The sequence below is a fragment of the Desmodus rotundus genome, chromosome 4, assembly GCF_022682495.2.
Source record: "Desmodus rotundus isolate HL8 chromosome 4, HLdesRot8A.1, whole genome shotgun sequence".
NCBI classification, from domain to species: Eukaryota; Metazoa; Chordata; class Mammalia; order Chiroptera; family Phyllostomidae; genus Desmodus; species Desmodus rotundus.
This window is the reverse complement of record NC_071390.1, coordinates 144,260,070-144,283,027: the sequence shown is the minus strand read 5'-3', so window position 1 is coordinate 144,283,027 and position 22,958 is coordinate 144,260,070. Positions and strand designations below refer to the sequence as shown.

Sequence of the window (22,958 nt, the reverse complement as noted above, 5' to 3'; positions counted from 1 at the left end):
AAGAAGGAATGAATGAACAAAGACTGAAGGGTGACTTCCAGTCAAGATAGTGTAGGCAGACATGGCTCCCCTCTTTGTACAACCACAAATAAATTGCAACTAAAATAAGAACAACCATTGCTCAGAAACAACAGAAATCAAGTTGAGTGGAAATCTGACAACTACAGAATTAAAGAAACCACATCCATCCAGACTGGTAGAAGGCACGCAGACATAGAACAGCTTGGTCCCACATCCATGTGTGGTGGATAAAAATCTGGGAGGGGTATCTTGGGAGCAAGGAGTCTCAGCCCTATACCAGGCCCCTCCAGCCCAGGGTTCCAGTGCAAGGAAGATAAGTCCCCATAACTTCTGGCTGCAAAAACCAGCAGGGATTGAGTTGGTGGAGGAAACTTCTGGAGCCCCAAGCAGTTCCTCTTAAATAGCCCACACATGGACTTACCTACTCAGACTTACTCCCTTTGGACTCCAGTGACAGGGTGGTGGCTTGAGGGACACCAGTGGCCTGCAGAGGGAGGCTGAGGTATCTGGCATCAAGGTGAGTAGAGGCTTTTGTCCCTTTTCTGGGCCCTCTCCCCACAGAGCTAGTAGACTGGTGCTGTATCTAAGACTCCATCAACCTGGCTAAACACTGTTTGACCTGCCCTGGAGATTCCCGAAGACTATGCCCCACCCAACTTACAGCCCTACCAAAACTGCATTTTCTTTTCTTTATTAAAAAGGTTTTATTTATTTTTAGAGAAGGGAAGGGAGGGAGAAAGAGAGGGAGAGAAACATCAATGTGAGGTTGCCTCTCATGTGCCCCCTACTGGGAACCTGGCTCACAACTCAGGCATGTGCCGCAGACTGGGAATCCAACCAGTGACCCTTTGGTTAGCCAGCCAGCAGTCAATCCACTGAACCACACTAGCCAGGGCCCAAGCTGCTTTTCCATATGAATGGTCTTGGCTCATGCTTCACAACTTCCTAAATCCTCTCAAATAAGCAGCAGCTGGTCTCAGTGAGCCCCAGGCCTAGAACTAACAGCCTAGATTCACAGTTTGGCTTTGCCTAGAAATCTCCAAGCCCAGCACAAGTAGCAGACATCTCAGATTGCTTTATAACTCAGGCAAGGTGGCACCGGGCAAAACACAGGTCGGGGCTGATCTTGGCCTGCAATACCCAGGAAACCCCATGGGCAGCACACCAAATGGACAGGTACAGACCATGTAGGAATACCACAATCGTGCCCCTGATTCTCCACCAGTGTGGAATTTGGTGGTAAGTGATCACAGCCAATCCTTGCAGCTCATTGGCCTGGGTAAATCCCTCCCATTGGTCTGCCAACAGCAATCAAGGCTCAACAACAAGAGGAGAGTGTACTTAGCCCACATGAAGGGTATATCTCAGGTACTCAGCTTGCGTGATAGGGGAGGCTGAGCCATACTCAGCCCTACAGGACATTGACTATACTAGGCCACACTACCCAGACAGGGAGTCAAAGCAGCTCTACCTAATACATAGAAACACACACAAGGAGGTTGCCAAAATGAAGAGACAAAGAAACACGACCCAAATGAAAGAACAGATCAAAACTCCAGAAAAAGAACTAAACAAAATAGAGATAAGCAACTAAGCATAGAGATGCAGAGTTCAAAACACTGGTTGTGAGGCTGCTCAAGGAACTTAGTGAGGATCCTTAATAGCATAAAAAACATCCAGTCAGAAACAAAGGATACACTAATTGATATAAAGAACAATATACAGGGAAACAACAGTAGAGTGGATGAAGCTGAGAATCAAATCAATGATTTGGAACATAAGGAAGCAAAAAAACAACCAATCAGAATAACAAGAAAAGAGAATCCATAGAAACAAGGATAGTGTAAGCAACGTGTGGGACAACTTTAAGCAATCCAACATTCTTCTCATAGGGGTACCAGAAGGAGAAGAGAAAGACCAAGAAATTGGAAATCTGTTTGCAAAAATAATGAAACAAATCTTCCTTAATCTGGTAAATGAAATTTACATGCAAGTCCAGGAAGCAGAGAGAGTCCCGAACAAGATGGATGCAAAGAGGCCCACCCCAAGACACATCATAATTAAAATGCCAAAGGTTAAAGATAAAGAAATGGGAGGGTGGGTGTGGGAGAATGGGTGACAGGTGAGGGGATTAAGAAGTACAAATAGGTAGTTACAGAATAGCCATGGGGATGTAAAGTATAGTATAGGAAAGGGAGTAGCCAAAGAACTTACATGCATGACTGGTGGACATGAACAAGGGTGGGGGCATTGCCTTAGGGAATGGGGTTGCTGGGTGGAGTGGGGCTAAGGAGGAAAAATCGGGACAACTGTAATAGCACAATCAATAAAATAAAATAAGGGCTTAGGCCCTCTCGAATTGACCATGAATCTGGAATTTCAGCATTAAGCAGGGAAAGTGTGAGGGTGCAGGGTGTTATCCTGTAGGCCTCCTGGAGCTCCAATAACACTTACCTGCATTATCTGTGTGGTTCTTATTGGCTGTAGTTTTCATCATTTTCTCGCTGAATAAAAGAAAAAGAGAGTTAGCTATATAGTTTCTAAAATGTCTTTTTTTTGCCCCCTCCATTCATTATTCTAAGCAATGAGCAGCAGGTAGTGATGGTATCAAGCAATGAGGGTATTTTGGCATCAGCACCACTATTGGCCGGGATGGTAAAGGCTTCCCAGGTATGCATCTGACACTGCCGGGGGAATGCAGCAGGTGGGCCTTCACAACTTTCAGATGATGGCGGATGTGGAGACGAGAGGATGGCGATTGCAGGCACTGCACAGTGGTCCATGAAGCCACATGCACTGGGAAGCCCATTTACCCTTCTTGGGCCAAAGTGTTACCTTCGACCAAGAATTACCAGAAGAAAAAACAAACAAACAAACAAACAAACCATGATTCAGAGAGATGTAAATATTTTCAGCCTTGAAATGATTACAAGAAAACAGATTTGAATGAATGATCTTAATGATTAGAGAGAAACAGATTGAATTATTTTTAATTGGTTTGCTTTCTTCTTTTTACCTAGAGGCATCTTTGCTATTACTTGTGAGGGACCCTTTAAAAAGCGCAGACTGCACAAGGCCAGTTAAACTGGCAATCTGTTTCTCCATGGCTTGCATCCTCTCTCTGTAAAACAAGAGAACTGTTTGTTAAAGCTCTACTGACCTTCGGACAGGTTTGTCCAGGTGGATGATCACCTGAGGCTCATAAAAAGTACTACCTAGTAGGCCATCAGAGAGCACCCCGACCTGGCGCAGGGAACGTAAAGAACCTGCAAAGCCCGGCTCAGCTCCAGAGTCGATGATCTGAGTTGAGTATTAACCCAAAAATCTCACTGAAAAGATGCTGCACAGACCTGCAGAGGCCTCCCGGAAAACTGAAAAGCACTTCTCTCAGAAATAATTGTGTTTGAGTGCAGCGATTTTGAGTCTTTCTGCCCTGCTTTCGCAATTTCACCTCTGGCACCAGTGGTGCCCTCGGCCACCTTTGGCCCAGCAGCACAGGTGTCTAAGTGGTACTCCTCAGCTTGGGGGCTGATGACTGGTCTCAGTGTAAATGATGGGGATGTTTGTGTATATGAGGGAAAACGTATTGTATCGCCTGAGAGCAACACCAATGAATGTCTGAGCCCATGGAAAAATATGATTGAAATCAATGTCTGACTTGCAGGTGAGCTGTGCTCCATCTAAGGACATAGAGACTTTAACGTGGGGCTTTTACTGGATCAAGCAGAAAAAGAAATATCCCTAACAACTCAGTCATCTCAAGACCCGGATGGAAAACTTTCCTGATTAGTTACTGTGCAGATACTGCACCTCTATGTTCAGGGCTCTCTAATGCTTCATCACAATTCATTTGACTCAAATTTCTGTGTCTGAGACCAGGGCAGTTTCACAGAGCTACTACCATTATTTTCAGGACATAACAACATCACAACAAGTGACCTTCCTCTGCTGGCTAGGTGTGGATCACACACATCATGGCAGGCAGATTCAGTAACACTTATTGGGGAGTTTGAAACAATAGAGGGAGGTAGGGGAGGGCGGTCTGAATAGGGTGGGTACCTGGCCTGCCATCACACCCTATGAGCAGGAGTCCTACATGAGCTGTGACACAGAAGGCCCCCATTCTTCACTGCGGTCAGTCCCACAAACCTCTCAGTGTGAGCAATGGCGATTCCTGTGCTACAAACAGCAAGCTCATATAGGGTGGCCTTTATGACAAGCCAACTATTGTATCTGGTGCCCAATGGGAAGAAATCGTGGAGGTCTGTACATTCCCTGGAAAACAGTAACTGGTTAAATTGGACTTCTCGAGAGATGCTGTATCTGTATTTTACACTTCATGGCAATCAAGAGGACTTTCAAGGGTAATTTTGTCCATACACAACTTTTTGGCCTTGTGTTTTGCCTTTAGAATATGAAAGGTTGAGCTTAGTTTCACAATTACAAGCTTCTGATTTCCGAATTCCAAGCATTTTCTTTAGTTCAGCAGTCTCCAACCTTTTTGGCACCAGGGATGGGTTTCGTGGAAGACAATTTTTCCACAGATAGGGATTGTAGGGACAGAATGGGGGGCCAGGGAGGATGCGGGCCAGTGGAGAGGGGACAGGAGGCAGAACTCAGTCGGTAGTGCTTGCCTGCTGCACAGCCTGGTTCCAGTGCATGGCCCAGGGGTTGGGGACCCCTGCTTTAGTTTAAAATGGATGGTTCTGTCAGAACACTGAGTTTCTTGGACATAAGTCATACAGTCTAAATAGTTAATGGCTGTACACCAACTAAGGAAAAAGAAACAATTTAAGTATAAATAGTATGATTTCTTTGTTCCAATAGTGCAGGAAGGAGAAATCTCAAGCAGTGAGTGTGGAAGTGCATCCCCATCTCCACGCAGTGAGAAACTTTCCATTTCCACGTGTTTCCAGGTGTAGCAGTGAATGCTAAACCCCGAGCTGCAAAGCATTTGCAGTGACACCTGTGCCCCTGGTCTCCTCTCTGATGAAACACAGTGCATGTGCCAAAGAGAAAAATTAGTAAGAAACTCCACTCAAGAACGCAAGTTAGTAAATACCCAAAGGATATCTGAAGTTCATAGGACCCAAGTCACTATGGCATCTTGGGAATGACCGGGTGGTGGCTGGTTGTGCTTCTGCCAAGTGGGAGACACAGACTCACACAGACGGGCTCTTAGAAATGAGTGAGTTCCATGGGGCCCAGCTGAGCAGCGAGTAAAAGTGTCCAGTGCCCTGTTCTTCCGATGGTAACGCAGGAAGTAATACACTCATGGCCCTCAGAGGTGAGGTACATTCAGGGCCACTTCAGGATGGACTAGTTGACTGCTCTTAGCCAATCCTGGGCAAATGCAAAGGATTTCTTTCTCTCTCTTTTCTCCCTTCCTTCCTTCTGTCCTCCCTCCCTCTCTCCTTCCTTCCAAAAAGCAGCATGACATTTTTAGGGTCTAGACAGTTTTGGTTAGGATGCAGCCTACTGGGTTCCATGAAGCTGGAGTGTGGGATAGGAAGGCACGGTGACAACCTAACTACACACAGATGACAGTACTACAGAGAACTGTAAGAACAGGCAAGTCTATGACTGTAGAGTGTAAGTGAGACTCTTGACACGAGAGAAATGGCAGAAGGGATTCCAACATTGGCTCTAGGCACAACTCAGATTAGGGCTAAATCAGTGCTCTTTCTGATCCCTCTCTGGCCAACAGCTTTCATCACCTTGTCTAAGAAAGGAGAGCAGTAGCATTAAAAACCAAAACAAAGCTCCTGGATTGTTCCAGAGTCGGGACATTGATCTGCAACAGATTCATCACAGGGGTTAGAACTGCACAATGTTACAGCACAGGCTGGGTAGTCTCCACATGGACGTCCACAGGGCGGCACTTTCCTTGGCTCAGAGGGTACTTGGCTTTTTGATGCACTTCCCCAGGTAATGGTTTTAAGGTGCAGAGAAAGACAATCCCCAAATGAACCCACTCTCCTTACTCCTCAGTGATCACGCCAACATTGTTGCAGAACTTCCAGGGGTGAAAGTCTGGATGCTTTGAGGGAAAGGCCCTATATTCAGTCCAGGTATCCACACCCTCGGTTCTCCTTTTTTGCACCTGTGAGGATGGAGGGAAATGCTCCCTGGGGGGCCTCCTCCAGGATGTGTCCTGAGCTGGGCCACCAGGAAGGAGACATGATCTCTCAGAGCCTTTTGAGGGTTCAGAACACTTGAGCTTGACAGTCAAGGGGGAGCAGTGCTCTTCCATTGCCCAGGAAGCGGTGGGTCCTGCAGGAGGCCCCGGTGGTGAGCGAACCGATTGCGCACGTGTGTTCCACTGCGTCGGCCAAAACCACGACACAAAAATACAATTCTTTGACACATGGGAATGAGAAAACTTTTTCCTTCCTATTTAATCATCAAAGTGTTTCTGGTTTCAGGATTCATTTGAGGGAGATTATCTGATTTATAAACTCATAAATAAGATTGTCTTTTCATTTCACGGTTGGTAATCTGGAAACAATTTTATGGTTTAACTAAATTACAGCAACTGGAAACTTATGCAGACTTTGCCCATGATGAAATGTCATGAAGTAGATTTTAATGTGGAAGGAAAAAAAGCGAAATGCAGTGGAAGAAGAGAAATTATGTATGACCCTGTCATTTTATTGCAGGGGCAATTTTGTATAATAATCATCAGAATATTAAAGATGCTTAAACTAATTCTTGCCTATATCGCCTGGTTTAAGGTATTACAGGACTGGTATAATTACTGTTGAAGAGATGGGTTAAAGTGATTTCATATACCATTTTCTATTATTCCATAAACCGTATTTATGGGATTACTATGTATGGTTAACTAGTCATTTAGTGCCGTAAGTCAGTCTGGATGAATGAATCTGTTCGACCCAGGCATAATATTAATAAAAATTCAAGTCCAGATCCAGGTAAAGTGCTGATCCTAGTATTTAAATTCCTGCTGTTACAATGGGCTTTCCCGCGAGCCCCTGTCGGTCTGTGAAGAAGACAAGCAAGACCTACACCGTGTGCAGTCCGCTCTCTGTCTTCAGGGTAGAGAAAAGGAAAAAAATTGCATTTGAGGGAATGATTTTTGGCAGTAACTCCATTTACACAACGTTTTTGATTCAAGTTTTCACCTTCAACATTGGACTTGTCTTTGTTCCGACTGAGGCCTTATTAAGCCTGAATTAAGGCCTTATCAGTGCCTATCTGAGTAAATTAGTGGCCATTAAAAAACACGTCAAGACTGTAACAAGTTTGAGACTGGTAATTCCCCTATAATGAAGCCCTTAGGCTATGCTTTTAAATACCCAAAACAAGTGCTGGGGAGCCAGTTGAAACCAGCCAGCCAGCTGAGGATGGATTAGGCCCCTGTCCAGGTCATTCACCTTTCTAGGGAGTTACTGACTTTGAAACCTGGTTGTGCAGGACGGTCAGTAACGAGGATGATGACCAGGGCTTGCGATCTTTGAGAGTACTTTCTAGGTGGTCTACCGCTAATATTTTGTGATTTTCCACCTCCTGCTCATCCCTGTCATCTCTCCCCCCAGAAAGTGACGAATGGTCAACGTGTCATCCACAAATGTTTTTGGGCACTTAAGTTGTGTTGGGCACGGTGCAAGCTGCTGTGGACACAGCAGTGAATAAAGTATCATTCTTAGGCAGTACCTTCCTTTCACGAAGTCACTTTTTTTTTTTTCTGGGAGAAGTCTAAGTGAGCATTTTCCAGAACTGAATAGTGAGCAGGCTTAAAAGAAAGCTATGCCATTGTTTGCTCATTCCCTGACCCTCCGGTATGAGGGAGAAAAACCAAAGTAATTAAAGACACTGTTTTCAGATGAGTTCAACAGAACGCTGGACTTCAAATTATGTGAACCAGTGGTAAAGCTTCAAATAGGACTCTGAGCAGCAAACTTTCTATTTCTGCCCCACTTCAACCTATTGGCGAAAGAACTATATAACTGAAGACCTTATTCCCAAAACTCCCAACACTTGTAACTTCTCACTGATACATCCAGATTTATTGAGGAGATACTGACAGAGCTGGTGCTGACTGCAATGCACTATAACGTTTTGTGTGCATTAAGTTGTCTTCCTACCCCTGCATGCCCTAAAGGTAACGGCCGTTTCTTGTCCTTGTCTTGCACTGGCAGCCCTTAGGTGAGGACTGGGTGCACAGAGGAGCATAAAGAAACACCATTCGAGGCGGCTGTCCACCTGCCCACTACTCATGGAGAAGGAAGATTGGGTATGTTTTATGTTCCCTATTGCCACATCACCCCACTGTCCATCCCACCTCTCAACATGTCCCCCACTTCTGAATTCTGAGTTACTCGTCCGTAAGTTCACTAGTGCCATTAGAGACCACGGCTAAGATCATCGGCACCCGCTTATTCCCAATTACTGTGCACAGAGGCAAAAGTTGGACAGTGAAGAAGACTGAGAGAAAAAAATGATTCACTTGAAATACAGAACTGGAGGAGAGCTCTGCCGATGCCCAGGACCACTAGAAAGACGAGCAAGTGGGTCCTAGAGCAAATTCAGCCTAAAACATCACTGAAGGCAGAAATGACAAAACCAAAACTGTCCACTTTGGATACATCATGAGAGGGCAGGGTTCTTTGAAAAAGACAATGACGCTGAGAAGCATAGGGAGGCAGCAGGACTGGAGAAAGACCAACTACGAGATGAGCTGACTGCATACAACAAGCCACAGGCATGTGTCCAGGAGCTGAGCAGGGCTGTTGAGGACAGGGCACTGTGGCCGTCACCCATTCACAGAGTGGCCAGGAGCCAGAGCTGACTCAGGGGCATGTGACACGCTCAAGTTCCCTACCAGCATCTAGAAAATTTCCTCACACCCTTGCAAAACTTTAGCCTGGGAAGACAGCCTCCTGTCCATCACACCCATTTCATTATCCTGCATAGCTTCAACATCTGTGCTGATAATCCTTCCAAAAGTTTGGCGTTATAGATCCTCAAACCCTTCTTCGCAGGTATATCCTGACCTTAAATCTTCCTTGGTGTAGTTTTCCTGTCCAGATCAGAAACTCCAAAATCCTCTTTAAGTGTAGCAATCTTCGGCTGTTTTGGTTCCCTTCTCCACACAAACCAGCTCTTTACCTGCACCCTTGCCTCCTTCATCCTCACCCTCCAAGACCGTCTGGAAATTCGTTTTACTATTCCTGCCCCTCACCCAGGAGGGCTGCACACACTCTCTCACCATCCTGACTGGATCCTCCTCTGGGTGGCCTCTCCCTCAGCCTTGCTGCTCCTGTGCTGGCTGACTCCACTTTCTGACTGGCTGAGGACGGAAATAAATGAGAGGGAAGGGCTCCTCTGTGCCCTTCTACTTCTTCCCCCATCGATTCCTCCTGGTGATGCTGCAAGGAGATAGAATGTGAAATCCTCTCAACCAGGATCCAGGTTTTCCCCAAGGCAGGAAAGACAAAGGCCAGAGCAAATTGTCTGTTCACCTGGAATGCTCTGCACTTGACTGATGGCCCAGGAAGATACATATTGGATGACAACTGTAGGGAAATAAGCAAGCCCTGGCTGGTGTGGCTCAGTGGGTGGAGCACTGCCCTGTGAGTTGAAAGGTCACCGGTTCGATTCCAGGTCAAGGCACATGCCTGGACCCCCAATTTAGGGTGAGAGGCAGCCGACAGATGTTTCTCTCCCCCTCTTTCTCCTTCCCTTCCCCTCTCTCTAAAAAATAAATAAAATCTTTTTAAAAATAGGCCAAAAATGGAGCCCCGTTGATGAGGATCTGGGGAGAAGCTATTTCTAATCTTCATAAATTTACCAAGGCATGGAGAGAATGAGAGTTAATAATGAGAGGCGAGGAGGAAAGTTGTGGGACGATGGTAAACCCTGCAAGAAATAGTCCTTCACATACTGTAACTGCGGCTATTTGCCCCAGTGCCAGGTGACCTCTGACAACCAACTGCCTCAACTAAACCAGTGCTGGACAGTGTGACAGCTCTGGGGGCAAGTGCTGCCAGTCTTTCTCCTTGACCCAGGAGGCTTCGCATGACCCAGCGCAGTGGCACAGGTGGCTGGACTCTGCAGGGTGCATATATTCTCAGTGGTCAAGTGGTCCTGGACGGTAGACTCTGAGGGGTCAGTTGGGGAATAGCTACTCTGTCTGAGAGGAAACATGTGAAGGAAGCCACACAGAATAGTAATATTTAGCCAGAGAGAGAAGAGGAAGATGAAGAGAGTAGAGCAGAGTGTTCTAAGTAAGGAGAGTTCTAGGCAAAGCAGAAACATCAGACTAATACAATTTAATGGAAGCAAAAAGAGTGGACTAGGAATTTACTGAGATCTGTGCTCCGACTCCGGAGGTGGACAGGGTCAGGGTGGGGGGACCAGGTAGGAGACCACCGATGCAGGTCAGGTGAGAGTGGTAGTGGCTCGGACCAGAGCAGTGGAGTGAGGCATGGGGCAAGGGCTGGACCAGGGAATCTTTGGATATAGAGCTATGTCTGGGTGCCCAAATGTGGAGTGTGAGAGACAGTAATCAACACGACAGCAAGGTTTTTGGCCTAAGCAATGGATGAAATTGTCATACACGAGATGGGAAGACAGGCGTTCATTTTTGGATATGCTGATTTTGACTTGACCAACAGACATCCAGGGGAGATACAAATCTCTACTCATAAATCACAATATCTCTGAGTCTCAGTTTCCTCAACTGTCAAACTAGGGAAAGAACTGCCTTCCCTGCCCCACAGGGCTGTCATCCTACAGAGACGTGGAAAATGAGCACGAGCCAGAAAATGTACGTGCAAGCACTTCATAACCAGCAATATGTCATGGATGTGGAAGGCTTCCTTTCATCCCTTCAACTTCATTCATTCAGCAAATATTTTTCTGGAGTGGGCTGTGTGCCAGACACAGGGGCAAATGCTGGGGCTATGGCTGTGAATCAAACAAAGGGCTTCTTACCCTCATAGAACTTACATTTTAGGGGTGAGGGTAATGGTACAACAAGCTAATTAAGTAGAGAAATATATATGTAAATATAACTTACATATAAATATACACATATTATTTATTTAATCATACCATTTTGTGTCTGTGTGCATGTGTGTGTGTGATGGTTTGTTGGGAAAGGCCTCCCTGAGCAGATGGCGTTTACGTGAAGCCCTGACTTTGGCAAGAAGCCAGCCAGGTAACCAGAAGACAAATACCATATGATCTCACCTGTAAGTGGAACCTAATGAACAAAACAAACAAGCAAGAAACAGGGCCTTCAAGGTCCCCACCCCTTGTTAAATAGAGGCACCCATTCTCTAATGTCCAACACCCAAAGAATAAGTCTGAAATCTAAGTCTGAAATCCTGCCAGACTTAGACTTCCAGAATCACACAATTTTCTAGTTGGAGGGAACTTATTTAGGCCCCATAGCTTTCTTTCCATTCTAATTCCATGATCTTGACTGAAGCAGAAAAAAAGAAAAAAGGTGTCAGCTGAGCCATGCCCAGGCCTGTGCTCCCAACATGCGCAATCATTGATTTCCGGCATTCTGACAGTATCCTGCCCAGCACAGTGAGTGCTCCCTCCCCGGAACGCTCCAGGTAGCCTTTACTCTACTTCGCAACTCACTTTCTTGGCCAGCTGTGTTCTGGCTGGGACAAGATGCAGTCCCAAGTCAGGCGTGAGGACACGCAGTCTCTCAAATCCAATGGACTACACATTACTGATCCTTTGGGCAAGGGACTACAGCATCACAATTTTATGTCAATTAAAACTCTTATTTATAGATAACTTTTCAGTTCATAAAAGGATTGTATACCCATTTTCGTTTAAACTGCACGGAGCCCTTAAGAGGTCATGGCTACTGTCCCATTCCAGCAAAGGGCCCCGAGGCTTAGGGAGGAAGGGTTCCCCTAAGGAAACTCAGCTAGTTTACCTGCAGAGACACACGCACGCCCAGTGCTCCGTGCAGGGCTCTGAGCTGCCTGCCTAGTGACTCACCAGCTGGGGTGAGGCCCTACACTTCCTGGGTGATGAGAACCTTCATTCCCCAGGGCAAGCCTACATCCTGCTTGCTGAAATTACTTACTTTGCATTTTCTTTCTCTCCCCTAAGGGTAACTTTTAATATTTATGCTCTGGAAGTGACAGCTCATTTTTTTTGTACAGGTACAAACCAGTATGAATAGCTGTTTGTTCAGGTTCTGGCAACCTGAACACAGACGGTCCTGTAATTTACCTTCCAACAAGAGATGGTGTCAAAATCTGTGGAGAGACAGTCTCCTGAGGGGTCCAAAGGGAGCCTTGTAACTAAGCTCCCACTCCTCCCGCTTTGGATCTGCAAAGCCTCAGCATGGAATCAAAAGAAGTAAGATAATGACTCTTAAGGAAAAAGAAGGAAAGCATTTCCTATACTTGGCTCCTGTCGTGTGTTTTTAAATCACTTCATTCATGAAAAGTAAAGTCCACAAGTCAAAACAAGTGCAACCTCCATGGTCTTCATGAGACAGAAGGACAACTAGTCATCGAAGAGACTAAAATGCGGCCTGGACGTCTTGACAGCCCAGGATTATCCAGCCACCGGGTTGTTGGACCACTTAGAGGAGCCCATCTTCAGGCTGGGTCGAACCCACAGTGAGTCTGTCCTGAGTCTCTCTCAAGGAGGCGGAAGCTGAACCTAAACATTTATTCACCTTCTCTCTGAAGAAAGAAGTTCCAGTCAGCAAGGAAAGGGGCTTATCTGAATCTCACAGTATTTAGGTTCCTCAAGCTTAGCTTCTGGTTTCAGACGTAAGGCAACTGATTGACAGCAGCTCATGACTATTCAAAGGAGATACAAGGGCATATTTAAATTTCATCTAATTAGTGACAGATGATGGCTTTTCCTTTGAGAAATTGGTTTGAAGTAACAGACTTCATGACAGTCATTCCACTGGTATTTTTGATAGGATATTCCTTGTATAAGAGGAGGGCTATCTTTAAAATTTGTCAGGTAGTTAAGTATCATGTTTATCAAATAACTGTTGCCTCAACTCAGCAGTTAAGAAATGACTAGCAAATATTATTTAACTATGAAGTTTATATTCCTGTGACTGAAGTACTAATTCAATTCAGCATCCTTACTTGACTTCTGATACTGGCAAAACATCATATTTAGATGTCATATTTTAGGCACCATAATGGTAGAAATATAGCAAATTTTGGATAAAGATCAGTCTGACTTCCCAAATGGTACTTTTTCATTCCATTATAAGAACCCATTATATTCTAGTTCATCTCGACATTCTCATGAAGGCTCCCAGACCAATATAGGTTCAGGAAAGCGCTCCCTTGTCTGAATTCATAGCAATTATTGTCTGTGTCACTTGTTTGGAATTAATTATGTACAAGCAGTCCCAAAATTAGGCTTATAATTAAAAGTTTACTTGTACTTTCATTGTTTAGAACTTAGAATAAATGGTGATTGAATTTCCAGCTGGTCCATGGAAGCCTCTATATTCTACAATGTATTATTAGAGTTATCACTGTTTTCAAGGAAAATGTGGCCTGACTTAAAGATGTTGGGAACAGAACTCCTCCAGAATGAGTCTCCAGACTCTGGGAGAGCCATTCTTTCCCCTCAGTGACTTGGCATGGCCTCCTCCCTTCTCCATGTGTCACTAGGAAACATTGTCACTGTCAAAGTCACAAGAAGAGAATCCCTGAGCATCACCCATGAATGAAATCCTATTCCTGTGGTTGTTCCTGCAAAACAGTTATTTAATGGGCATTCACAGAGTTCAGAAACGCCCCTTCTTAATTGTGGCATTGCTTACATTTATATTACAATTTTAATATCCTATAACAGTCTTCACAGTTTGTCTTCCTTGTGTGTAGGGACCACATAAGATGTTTCTTTGTGCCCTGCAAAGCATCCAGCCCATAGCTAAGCATATAAGAGAAGCTCAAAAAACATTATTGATCCATAACTAGAGCTACATGGAAAGCAATGGAGATAGGAGCTGAATCAGCCAGGCACTATTCAGCATCAAGACAGATAACCTCATAATCTCAGCTGCACCTGGTTAGGCACCTTTATCCTCAGTCACATGGCTCAGGTGCCCCTTTGAAGATGCCCTAATCCTGGCTTGTCTCTTTGCTCCTGGATCCAACATATACAACCTTGACTACTCTCCTGAAGTGGATTTAACCATGGCTTTGATATTAAACATTCTAATTTGGACCCTGAAGCCTAGCTGATTCCATTGTCTGTTTACACTTAGTTTTATTGTTTCCTATAACCTGCTCCCCTGCTTTAGGTTCCAACTGCTAGCAAGTATTAGACTGGGATTTGAACCCAAGCAATCTGGCTTTGGAACATGTTCACAAATACAGCTTGTTACTACCTCTCAATAAATGGTTGCCAGCAGATTGAGTGAAATGAAAGTAATAATAGCATGTTAGGGCAATAATGTAGTTGCTTTACCCAGAGGTAAGAACAGAACTGTAAAAATGTCACAATCTGTGCTTTATGAATGTCCCCATTTACATTTCTTAAGGTTGGGCCTTCTTTCATTTTCCCACTGCATCAAGTAGAAAAAGCCCAAATTTCCTTTAGAGCAGTGCTTCTCAACCAGGGCCCTTTGAAGCCCCAGGGGACATTTGACAATGTCTGGAGACATTTTTGATAGTCATGACTGGGGCAAGGTTGCTTGGGGGATTGATTAGTTTGCTACTGGCATCTAGTAGAGCAGAGACTGAAGATGCTGCTAAACATCCCATAATGCACAGGAAAACCCCCACTCCCAAATTATCAGGCCCAAAATATCAATAGTGAACAAACTTAAGAAAATCTTGCTTTAGAAAGATATCAAGTCTCACTACTCAGGAATCTCTGATGTGATTCACTTCTGACAATACACGCCAAGAAAAGGGGGAAAAAAAAATCAACCATTCTACTTGAATCATTCAGACTCATCCCTCTAGCAGGAAAAAGCACTGTTTAGAAAATCTTGGAAGGTCTGTCAGTCACTGTGAACATGTTTAAATGACATAAATCTGATTCAGACTCTCACTCAACCAACTGCTAAACGAAGGATGCATCCCATCCCTCAAAGCTACCAACACAGCAACTGTAATCCTCATAAAATGAGAAAATGATTAAGAACAGACACAAGCTACCAGTTAGCATGCAGGCTTCCTCTTGTACACAGAATTTTTATTTTCCCTTCTTTCTAATTGGCCCAAGACAAGAGATTCTGGTTATCTAAATCTGTGATATCCTAGAAATCACAGCGGGATCTCACGTGGCTTCTCTTTCCCAGCTAAGCATGCCCAGACAGGGCAAGAACTTGCTCCTGTGTGGACTCTTGACTAGTTTGTTGAATTTAGCTACTGAAGGTGAAGAATAGTAAAAAAAAAAATGACCGTAGTTCAGGTGTACCATGTTTTGAAAAATGTTACACTAGGAGAAGTCCGTTATACATTTGGAAGGAGAGTTATTAATCACTTTGAAATGAGCACCCTTGAATTTTGAGTGTTATTTCAATAAAGATATTGCACATTATATGATCCAAGCTATAACTAGAAAATAACAAAACAAAGATTATCTTGGAATTTTACAATTCCTGAGGGCTGTTTTATGTGCCAAGAATAGAAATAATGATGCTATTTAATGACCTAATTTTATAACCAAGGAAAGACAGGGCATCACACACTAAGTCACCTGTCACACACCTCTGTTGTTACTCCCCAAGAGTCACAGGCACCCACACTCTTCTCGGAGTCCCAGCTGAAGGGAAGTCACCTGAGTAAAGCCGCTTCATCCCTCAAGGTCATTTTTTCTTTCTAGATGCTCAGACACGAGAATTGCTATCCGGGAATCAAAGCAGTTGTACTCTACTCCCCTCCCCCCGAGTCCAGGGCCGTCCTGGGAGGAGAGCCCTGCCAACATAGCTGTTCTCCTAGATACACCCTTTTTTGAAGATCTTCCATGTATAATTTTTCATTACTCAATACTTTGTGGCAGCACCTTTATAAGAAAAGAAATGCCAAACTCATTAAATCAAGGCACATGACTAAATATAAGAATCAAGATGAAATTGCTTTGAACTCATTTTCAAGTTTATAGAGCTCTTATGAAATCATATGCCCTCAAAAACAAAACAAAACAAAACAAAACAAATGCCCCCCCAAACCCAGCTACCTTTGGAAGTTTCCCGAGTACAGATGGAAAAGAAAGGACTTTTCTCTGTGATTTCAAACATCCTTCAGTTATTTGGGCTATTTCACAGAAGCACTCTTCCGACAGCCGCTGAAACCCGCCACGCCCCAAAGCAAGCATCGAGACTGATCTCTCAGTCTCCCTCCTGTGGTTTTGTAGCTTCATTTCTTAGATGTAAAATTTCACTTCAGAGTTCTGTATGAAAAGTACTCGCAGATTTATTTTCTTTCTAACATCATGAAGCTACAACAGAAAATGGTTTGGCACTTCATAGGACCCTATACTCATGAAGTTTGACATTTAGGGGTTGAAGACTCTTTAAAAATACTTACACAGATTAAATATATCTAAAATAACATGATATAGGTGAAACAATGAACTATAATTTTGTGCTTCATTAATTTTTTATGTGCTTGTTTTTTAAAGTTTTCATTGATATAATACTCACGTTCATTTTTTGAAAATAAAATCTACCAAGAGTGTTCTCTATATTTTTTCCTTATTTCTGCATAATTGTGCTAATTTATTAGCTAGGACAGTTATATTTTAAATGGCATGTATATATTTAGCAACATAATTATGCAAATTCTACCATGTTTATGATTGTAAATATGTAAATATACTTTAGGAGCAGTCACTTAGCATCTACCGACATGATTTTTGGAAAATTCTTGTTGAAATGTTCAGATTTACTCCTGAATTCACTTCTCTTCTCAAGGTGGGGCTCATAATCCTTACGCACCAGGCAGAATACTGCACACTGGCAAAAGGTGTGCTTCTTTAATGCACCTGGACATTCTATGTCACTTAGTGCCTCAGGGATCTTGGGCAAGTCACTTAACCTCTCTGAGTTCAGTGTTGGCATTTGTGACATTGGGCTGATGATAATACATACCTCACTGGGTCGTGATGATTATATCCCATGATGTATAGAAATAATCTAATACAGTGTTTGGCCCATAAAAAGGTCTCCATAATAATTCTTCTTCTTAAAACAGTAGCACTTACAAACGTAGTGCCGAGCAGTACTACACTTCAGTCCAGTCATTCAGCCTCTAAAAGAGTTCAGAACCATAGTGGAAGAGGAAGCATGACTAGCTAGGTAACTATGGGGTGATAGGTGGCAGTGCTGGCAGCAAGATTTCCAGACTCAAGTTCTTTTTTACCAGAGAATCATTCTATATGCACTTTATCCGTGTGCCTGGGTTGAGTCAGTGAGGTCGTTGAGGCGTTTCAGTAATGGGAACTCTCAGTGCTGAGGGGGGTGTATGTGTGCGTGTGTAGGCCTAAGGAGAAAGGAATCTAGCCCGCTCATGTACATACAAGCTCTCAGATCTGGTCCTCTAGCGATGAACTGATTAACAGGTGAGGAATCACCTAGGTGAGATGTGTGAGATAAAATTCTTCCTCTGCTATTTCACATTTCAGGGAATGAAAAAAATTGCAAAGATGTAAAATTATATTCATAATTACAATCATATGTCAGAATATGGTAGTGATAATGACAGCATATTTTAGGTGAACATTAATCTTTTCAGTCAATTTTTCTAATACTTGTTATTCTAGAAATAAGATAATTTAGAGTTTCTAAAAAGGGTTTCTAACAGAAATTCACAGAACTTTTCTGAGCTTTGGTGAAACAGAAACCTAAAGAGGAAGCAGAGGCCTTGAAAGAATACTGATGCTACTTAAGGCTAAAATTCGGCAAGACTTCGATCCAACACAGAGGAGACTCCACATATCAGCAGAGGGCTCCTTATTTTGTTGCCTCCCATAACCAAATCCTATAAAAAACTGGGTTCAGTGATATTCATTAAGTTATATACATGTGGTAACTGCATGTATGACACTGAGCTAGAAACTGGGGAAGAAGTCAGACACCATCACTGACCAAAACATGCCTACAGCCCAGCAGCGTGGAAATAGCTTAATATGATCCACAGTGGACTCAAGCTCTCAGTGCTCTTCAACCTACAAGGTGAGCCAACGTGCAGGTGTGTGGTGATGGTGGGGAGGATGGATTCTGGCCTTCACATTGTATCCTGGAAATAAATAGTTTGGATTATTTCCTGTGCTAAATTCTTAGGACTCTTGAGACCCATCCTCTAAGTGGCCCGTTTTCCACAACCAGCCCCTTACAGCCCACTGCAGAGGATGCACAGTAGCTCTTTCTTTGAAGCACAGGGCATAAGCTCCTGAGACTCAGGCACGTCGTGGTAGATTCCCCCCAGTTGTGACACTGGTCTGTTCCCATAAGCCTCCGTATTCATCCCATGGCCTTGGTTGTCCATGGTCACAAGAAGGATCCCTTTCTTGGATGCTTAATAAATATTAAGACTTAAATAAAGACTTCCTAAAGCCTTTGGAAAGGAGGGAATAAATAGTTTTCCAATCCTTAATTTTTCCTAGTTCTGCATAATCAAGCCAGTCCCAACCGCTTTTCTTTTTCCAGTTGTGCAAGAGGATTAAAATTGTTAGTGCGTTAATGATGCCCTAACTTGCACGTTCATTCTCTTTCCATCCTCCAGGAATCTGTCTGCTGTGACTGAACAGATAAGGAGAGGCAGCCTTTGCATGGTAAAATTCTGCTAATTAGGACAGGGCTTTCTGATTGGTATGTGAAAAAGTAAGATAGATAATTTGTATTTCATTCACAATTTTGGCTTTCTTTTTGTAAGGTTATGTAATTGCAGTAAGTGATATTGCCATTTTTAGTGAAGAGCAAGTAAGACCGGTTCTCATAAGGTACTGAATAATTAAATATCTAGATCTTATTTTTCATATTTCTGAATTTATATATGACCACTGGTAAAAGGCTTAACACTTTTTGGAATCAATTTCTTTGACTAGATTTTTTTGTGATTATAATTATTATATTGACTTTCTTTAACCAATTCAGGCAAGTCAAATTTCCTCTATCAAAATTAGCTTTTCTATTACTATATGAACTTTGGAGAGTTTTTAAGATGTAGTAGAAAGGTTCTAGATTGGCAAATTATAACTTTATATATATTTAAAAAGAAACTAAGTCCTGGTTGGTGTGGCTTAGAGGACTGAGTGCCGACCTGTAAACCAAATGGTCACTGGTTTGGTTCCCAGTCAGGGCACATGCCTGGGTTGTGGGCCAGGTCCCCAGTAGAGGGTGTGTGAGAGGCAACCACACACTGATATTTCTCTCCCTTTCTTCCCCCTTCCCCTCCTCTCTAAAAATAAATAAAGAAAATCTTTAAAAAAAAAGAAATTAAAACGCCCAGAGTGTGTCATTTACTACATAATTTTGCTGATCTCAGTATTTACTCTGGAATGAGTATTAAATCTAAACTGTCCTATTTTTATGTAAATTCATATGTTTATCACTCTAGATGACAGTCAGTAACACATTCTTTCCATTTTCCAAAACTGGATGAGAAAACAAAATTTCACCACACAAGCAAAAACACAAATCGGCCTTTCAAACAGTTATACCTTGAACCACTCCTTGTTTTCTGTGGCAGATCAATTATTATAAGCTCTTGATTTATTTTTCTGAATGGTTTCTGCTAATCACAATTTTCTTCCGAATTATTCAGATGTAGGTAATGGTGACGCTGTTTGACCCATGCTCAGGAAGCTCGCACTGACCACTCTTGCTGCATCTTCCCTCCTTTAGCAGGGCCAGGGGCTGCCTCACGTGGCCCCCCACCAAGTCCAAAATTGCAGACAAGGGTGGCTTTGATCCTCCCTGTGCCCTCGGCAGCATCCACAAGGCACACTGCACAAGGCTGGGGCTCAGCTGATATCTATTCTCTTGGTTTGACCTCTGAAGAGCAGTGCTCATCAACACCCAGGCACACACCACCCTCGGCCACCCTCACCACCTTACCTGGTCTCTCTGTCTTTGGGTATCGTGGCGGTGCTGTAAGCAAACATTTGCTTCTCCACTAAAGGAGGGCCAAGGTCCACAATGGCAGATAGTCCTGGAGTCCGTGGCTTTTCAATATACACCAAGGTGCCTGCCTCCTTTTTGTAGGCCTGGCGGCTGGGTGAGACCCGGTCCGGCTGCATGGTGTGAGGGGGCCCGTGGGCATTATGATGAGTGTGCATGTCCATTCTCATGTCACTGACCCGGTGAGGAGAGGCAGGGGGCGTTTTGGAGCCCAGCGTAGGCAAGTGGCTATCTGGATACTTCCTTGATTTCTGTCTGTACAATGACTGCTCCATATGCATTTCCGCTTGCAAAGAAGGGTTGCAGTAAGCACTCGCTGACCGGATTGCTGTGCGGTGATATGCAATGATGTGATCAGGGACATCCAGTGGGTGCCCGCCATGGGAAGAGGCTATGCTCATCCGTCCCTCGTGATACAAGTAAGGATCAGCATAGAAACCCTCATTTCGGTACATCGCAATGTTCTTGCCACTCATGTCTTCATCTGGCTTTACATCTCTTCTTTCCAAAATGGCGCTTGGGCTGGGTGAGATGGATCTGGAGACTGGCAGGCTGGACAGTCTGTCCCTGGGGATGGTGGCATTGCCAGGAACAAGCATGGGGCGGTTGCCCCCATAAGGAATTCTGGATGGGGAGGGTGGCATGGAATGGGGGACAGGAGTGGAGGGTGGAGAATTTGGAATGGCATGGGGTAGATGAGCTGTGGATCCAGGTCGAGAGGCACCGGGACCATCTCCTCTTGCATAAATAATTTCTCTCTGCATCTGAAAATAAGAAATTAGAAAATCTCCTTTGATATTCACATTTTTAGAGAAGACTCCATGTGACAGTGTGGCTTCCCTGATGTGGTAGGACGAATAATGGCCCTTGTAAGATGTCCACACCCTAATCCCTGGATCTTGTAACTATGTTCCCTTACACATCATAGGGACTTTGCAGATGGCCCCCTTTAAAAATGTTGAGGTGGGGAGATTATCCTGATGGGCTTATTGCAATTATAAGCGTCCTTATATCTGACAGGGAAGCAGAAGGAGACGTGATGACAGATGCGGGGTCAGAGAAACTAGAAGATGCCACACCACTGACTTTGAAGATGGAGGAGGGGCTGTGTGCCAAAGAATGCAGGCAGCGCCTAGAAGCTGGAAAGGGCAAGGAAATGGATTCTCCTCAGGAGCCTCCAGAAGAAGTGTGGCACTGCCAACACGTTGATATTGGCCTGTGAAACCCATTCTGCACTTCTGATCTCCACAACTGTAAGACAATGCATTTGTGGTGTTTTAAGCCACTATGTTGGTGGTGATTTGTTACCGCAGCCACAGGAGCCAAATGCACCTGATGTAGAACTCAAACGTTATGGAAAAATATAGTGCAGTGCTTTAAATTTTGAAGTCATAGCTTCTTAGAGACACTTAATAAATGTGTATCAAAAGTGCTAAAACTGTTTTCTAAAACTTGTTCTGGGCGTATTTTCTAGTATTGGCCCTGGGAAATAGATAGTAAGCATCTTCCCCATCTTTCCAAGCTGGTACAATGTAGGGATGTGACCAGAGAGGAAAAGGGTACGCATGGGGAAGACCTGAAGGGAAGTCTCACTGATTCCCCATCTCCTTACTTGAATTGAGCCTATGAAAAACCAGGCTCTGAGGGGTTGGGAGGAAATACAAGGAGGTAAGGGTGCAACAGGAGGCAAGGGAATGAAGAGGGAAGGGGATCTCAGGAATGGAGGGGAGAAAGAATTCCAACAGTACTTTCTGTGGGGTTGCCATGTGATGACAAGAAGCCTGCTTGGGTTGGCCATCGTAAGCCCAGTACTTCTTGCTCAGGCAGCAGTGACTTCTGGGCTGTGTTATTACCACCAGTTTAGGAGAGTGGGGACTCCTACAAGTTCTCCTTTAGAAGAAACAATGACTAAAATCAATGACTCAGGAATCATAATTACAGAGATCAGATTGGTGGTTGCCACAGGCAGGAGGTGAGGGATGGATGAAGGTGGTCAAAAGATATAAACAAGTGGTTGAAAGATATAAACTTGCAGTTATAATAACAAATAAAATAATTAAGTCATGGTGGTATAATGTACAGCCTGGTGACTGTAGTTAATAATACTGTATTGTATATTTGCAAGTGGCTAAGAGAGTGATTTTAAAGGTTCTCAGTACAAGAAAGAAAGATTGTAACTATATGAGGTAAGGAGTGTCAGCTAGACTTATCGTGGTAACCCTTTCTCAATATTCACATAGGTAGAATCACTATGTGCATCTGAAACTAGTACAATGTTATATGTCAATTATATTTCAGTAAAAAAGGAATCAAGTTAATGGGGAAAGGAAAAACTGATTTGCAATTATACTGCTCTGTTTAGAAGGGGCAGAATAAAAAAAAAAACACAAATTAATTCAGGCTATGAATGTTTGATACTTTTTGTTTTGGTCAAAGCCCAGGAAGGTGATGCTCACTGAGATTTTCCAAATGGATATAAGGGAAGGGACTAACAGCCTTGGCTCTTCCCAAGACCACCCATTAAGTTCATCTGTGCTGTCACAGGAGCCCACATTCCCATCCAGACTCCTGGGAGATGTGACAGACAAGGAGAACATACATGGTTGGGGTGGGTGAGGTAGGGGGATGACAAGGGGGGAAGTGGGTTCAAATGGATGAAAACTAAGATGAGTAACTAAGAGACCCATATTGTGGGTGATATGGAAAGAGAAGAAAATGCAGAGGCAACCGAAGAAGGTTGAAAATAAAGCAGAGCTGAATGCCCTGAATATATACCAATTTCTTATCTTATAAATTCATTCAGTTAGTAAACAGTATTTACCAA

General features: G+C 43.7%; 1 protein-coding gene across 20 annotated transcripts in view; it reads right to left on the bottom strand.

Annotated features, from left to right (window-relative positions):
* KIAA1217 (KIAA1217 ortholog) overlaps positions 1–22,958 on the bottom strand; it is a 300,119-nt gene that overhangs the window by 46,119 nt on the left and 231,042 nt on the right. For 14 of the 20 annotated variants that reach the window (XR_008426659.1, XM_053922560.2, XM_024576431.4 and 11 more), the window contains 3 exons: positions 20,072–20,898; positions 3,038–3,142; positions 2,476–2,525 (listed from right to left, as the gene is read on the bottom strand). Coding sequence is in view for 19 of the 20 variants with exons in the window: in XM_053922560.2 (XP_053778535.1) it covers positions 2,476–2,525; positions 3,038–3,142; positions 20,072–20,898 (982 nt within the window). In the remaining variant the exon portion in view is untranslated. The remainder of the gene's footprint in view (positions 1–2,475; positions 2,526–3,037; positions 3,143–20,071; positions 20,899–22,958) is intronic. The other 6 variants (XM_024576439.4, XM_053922557.2, XM_053922556.2 and 3 more) reach the window with 1 other exon arrangement.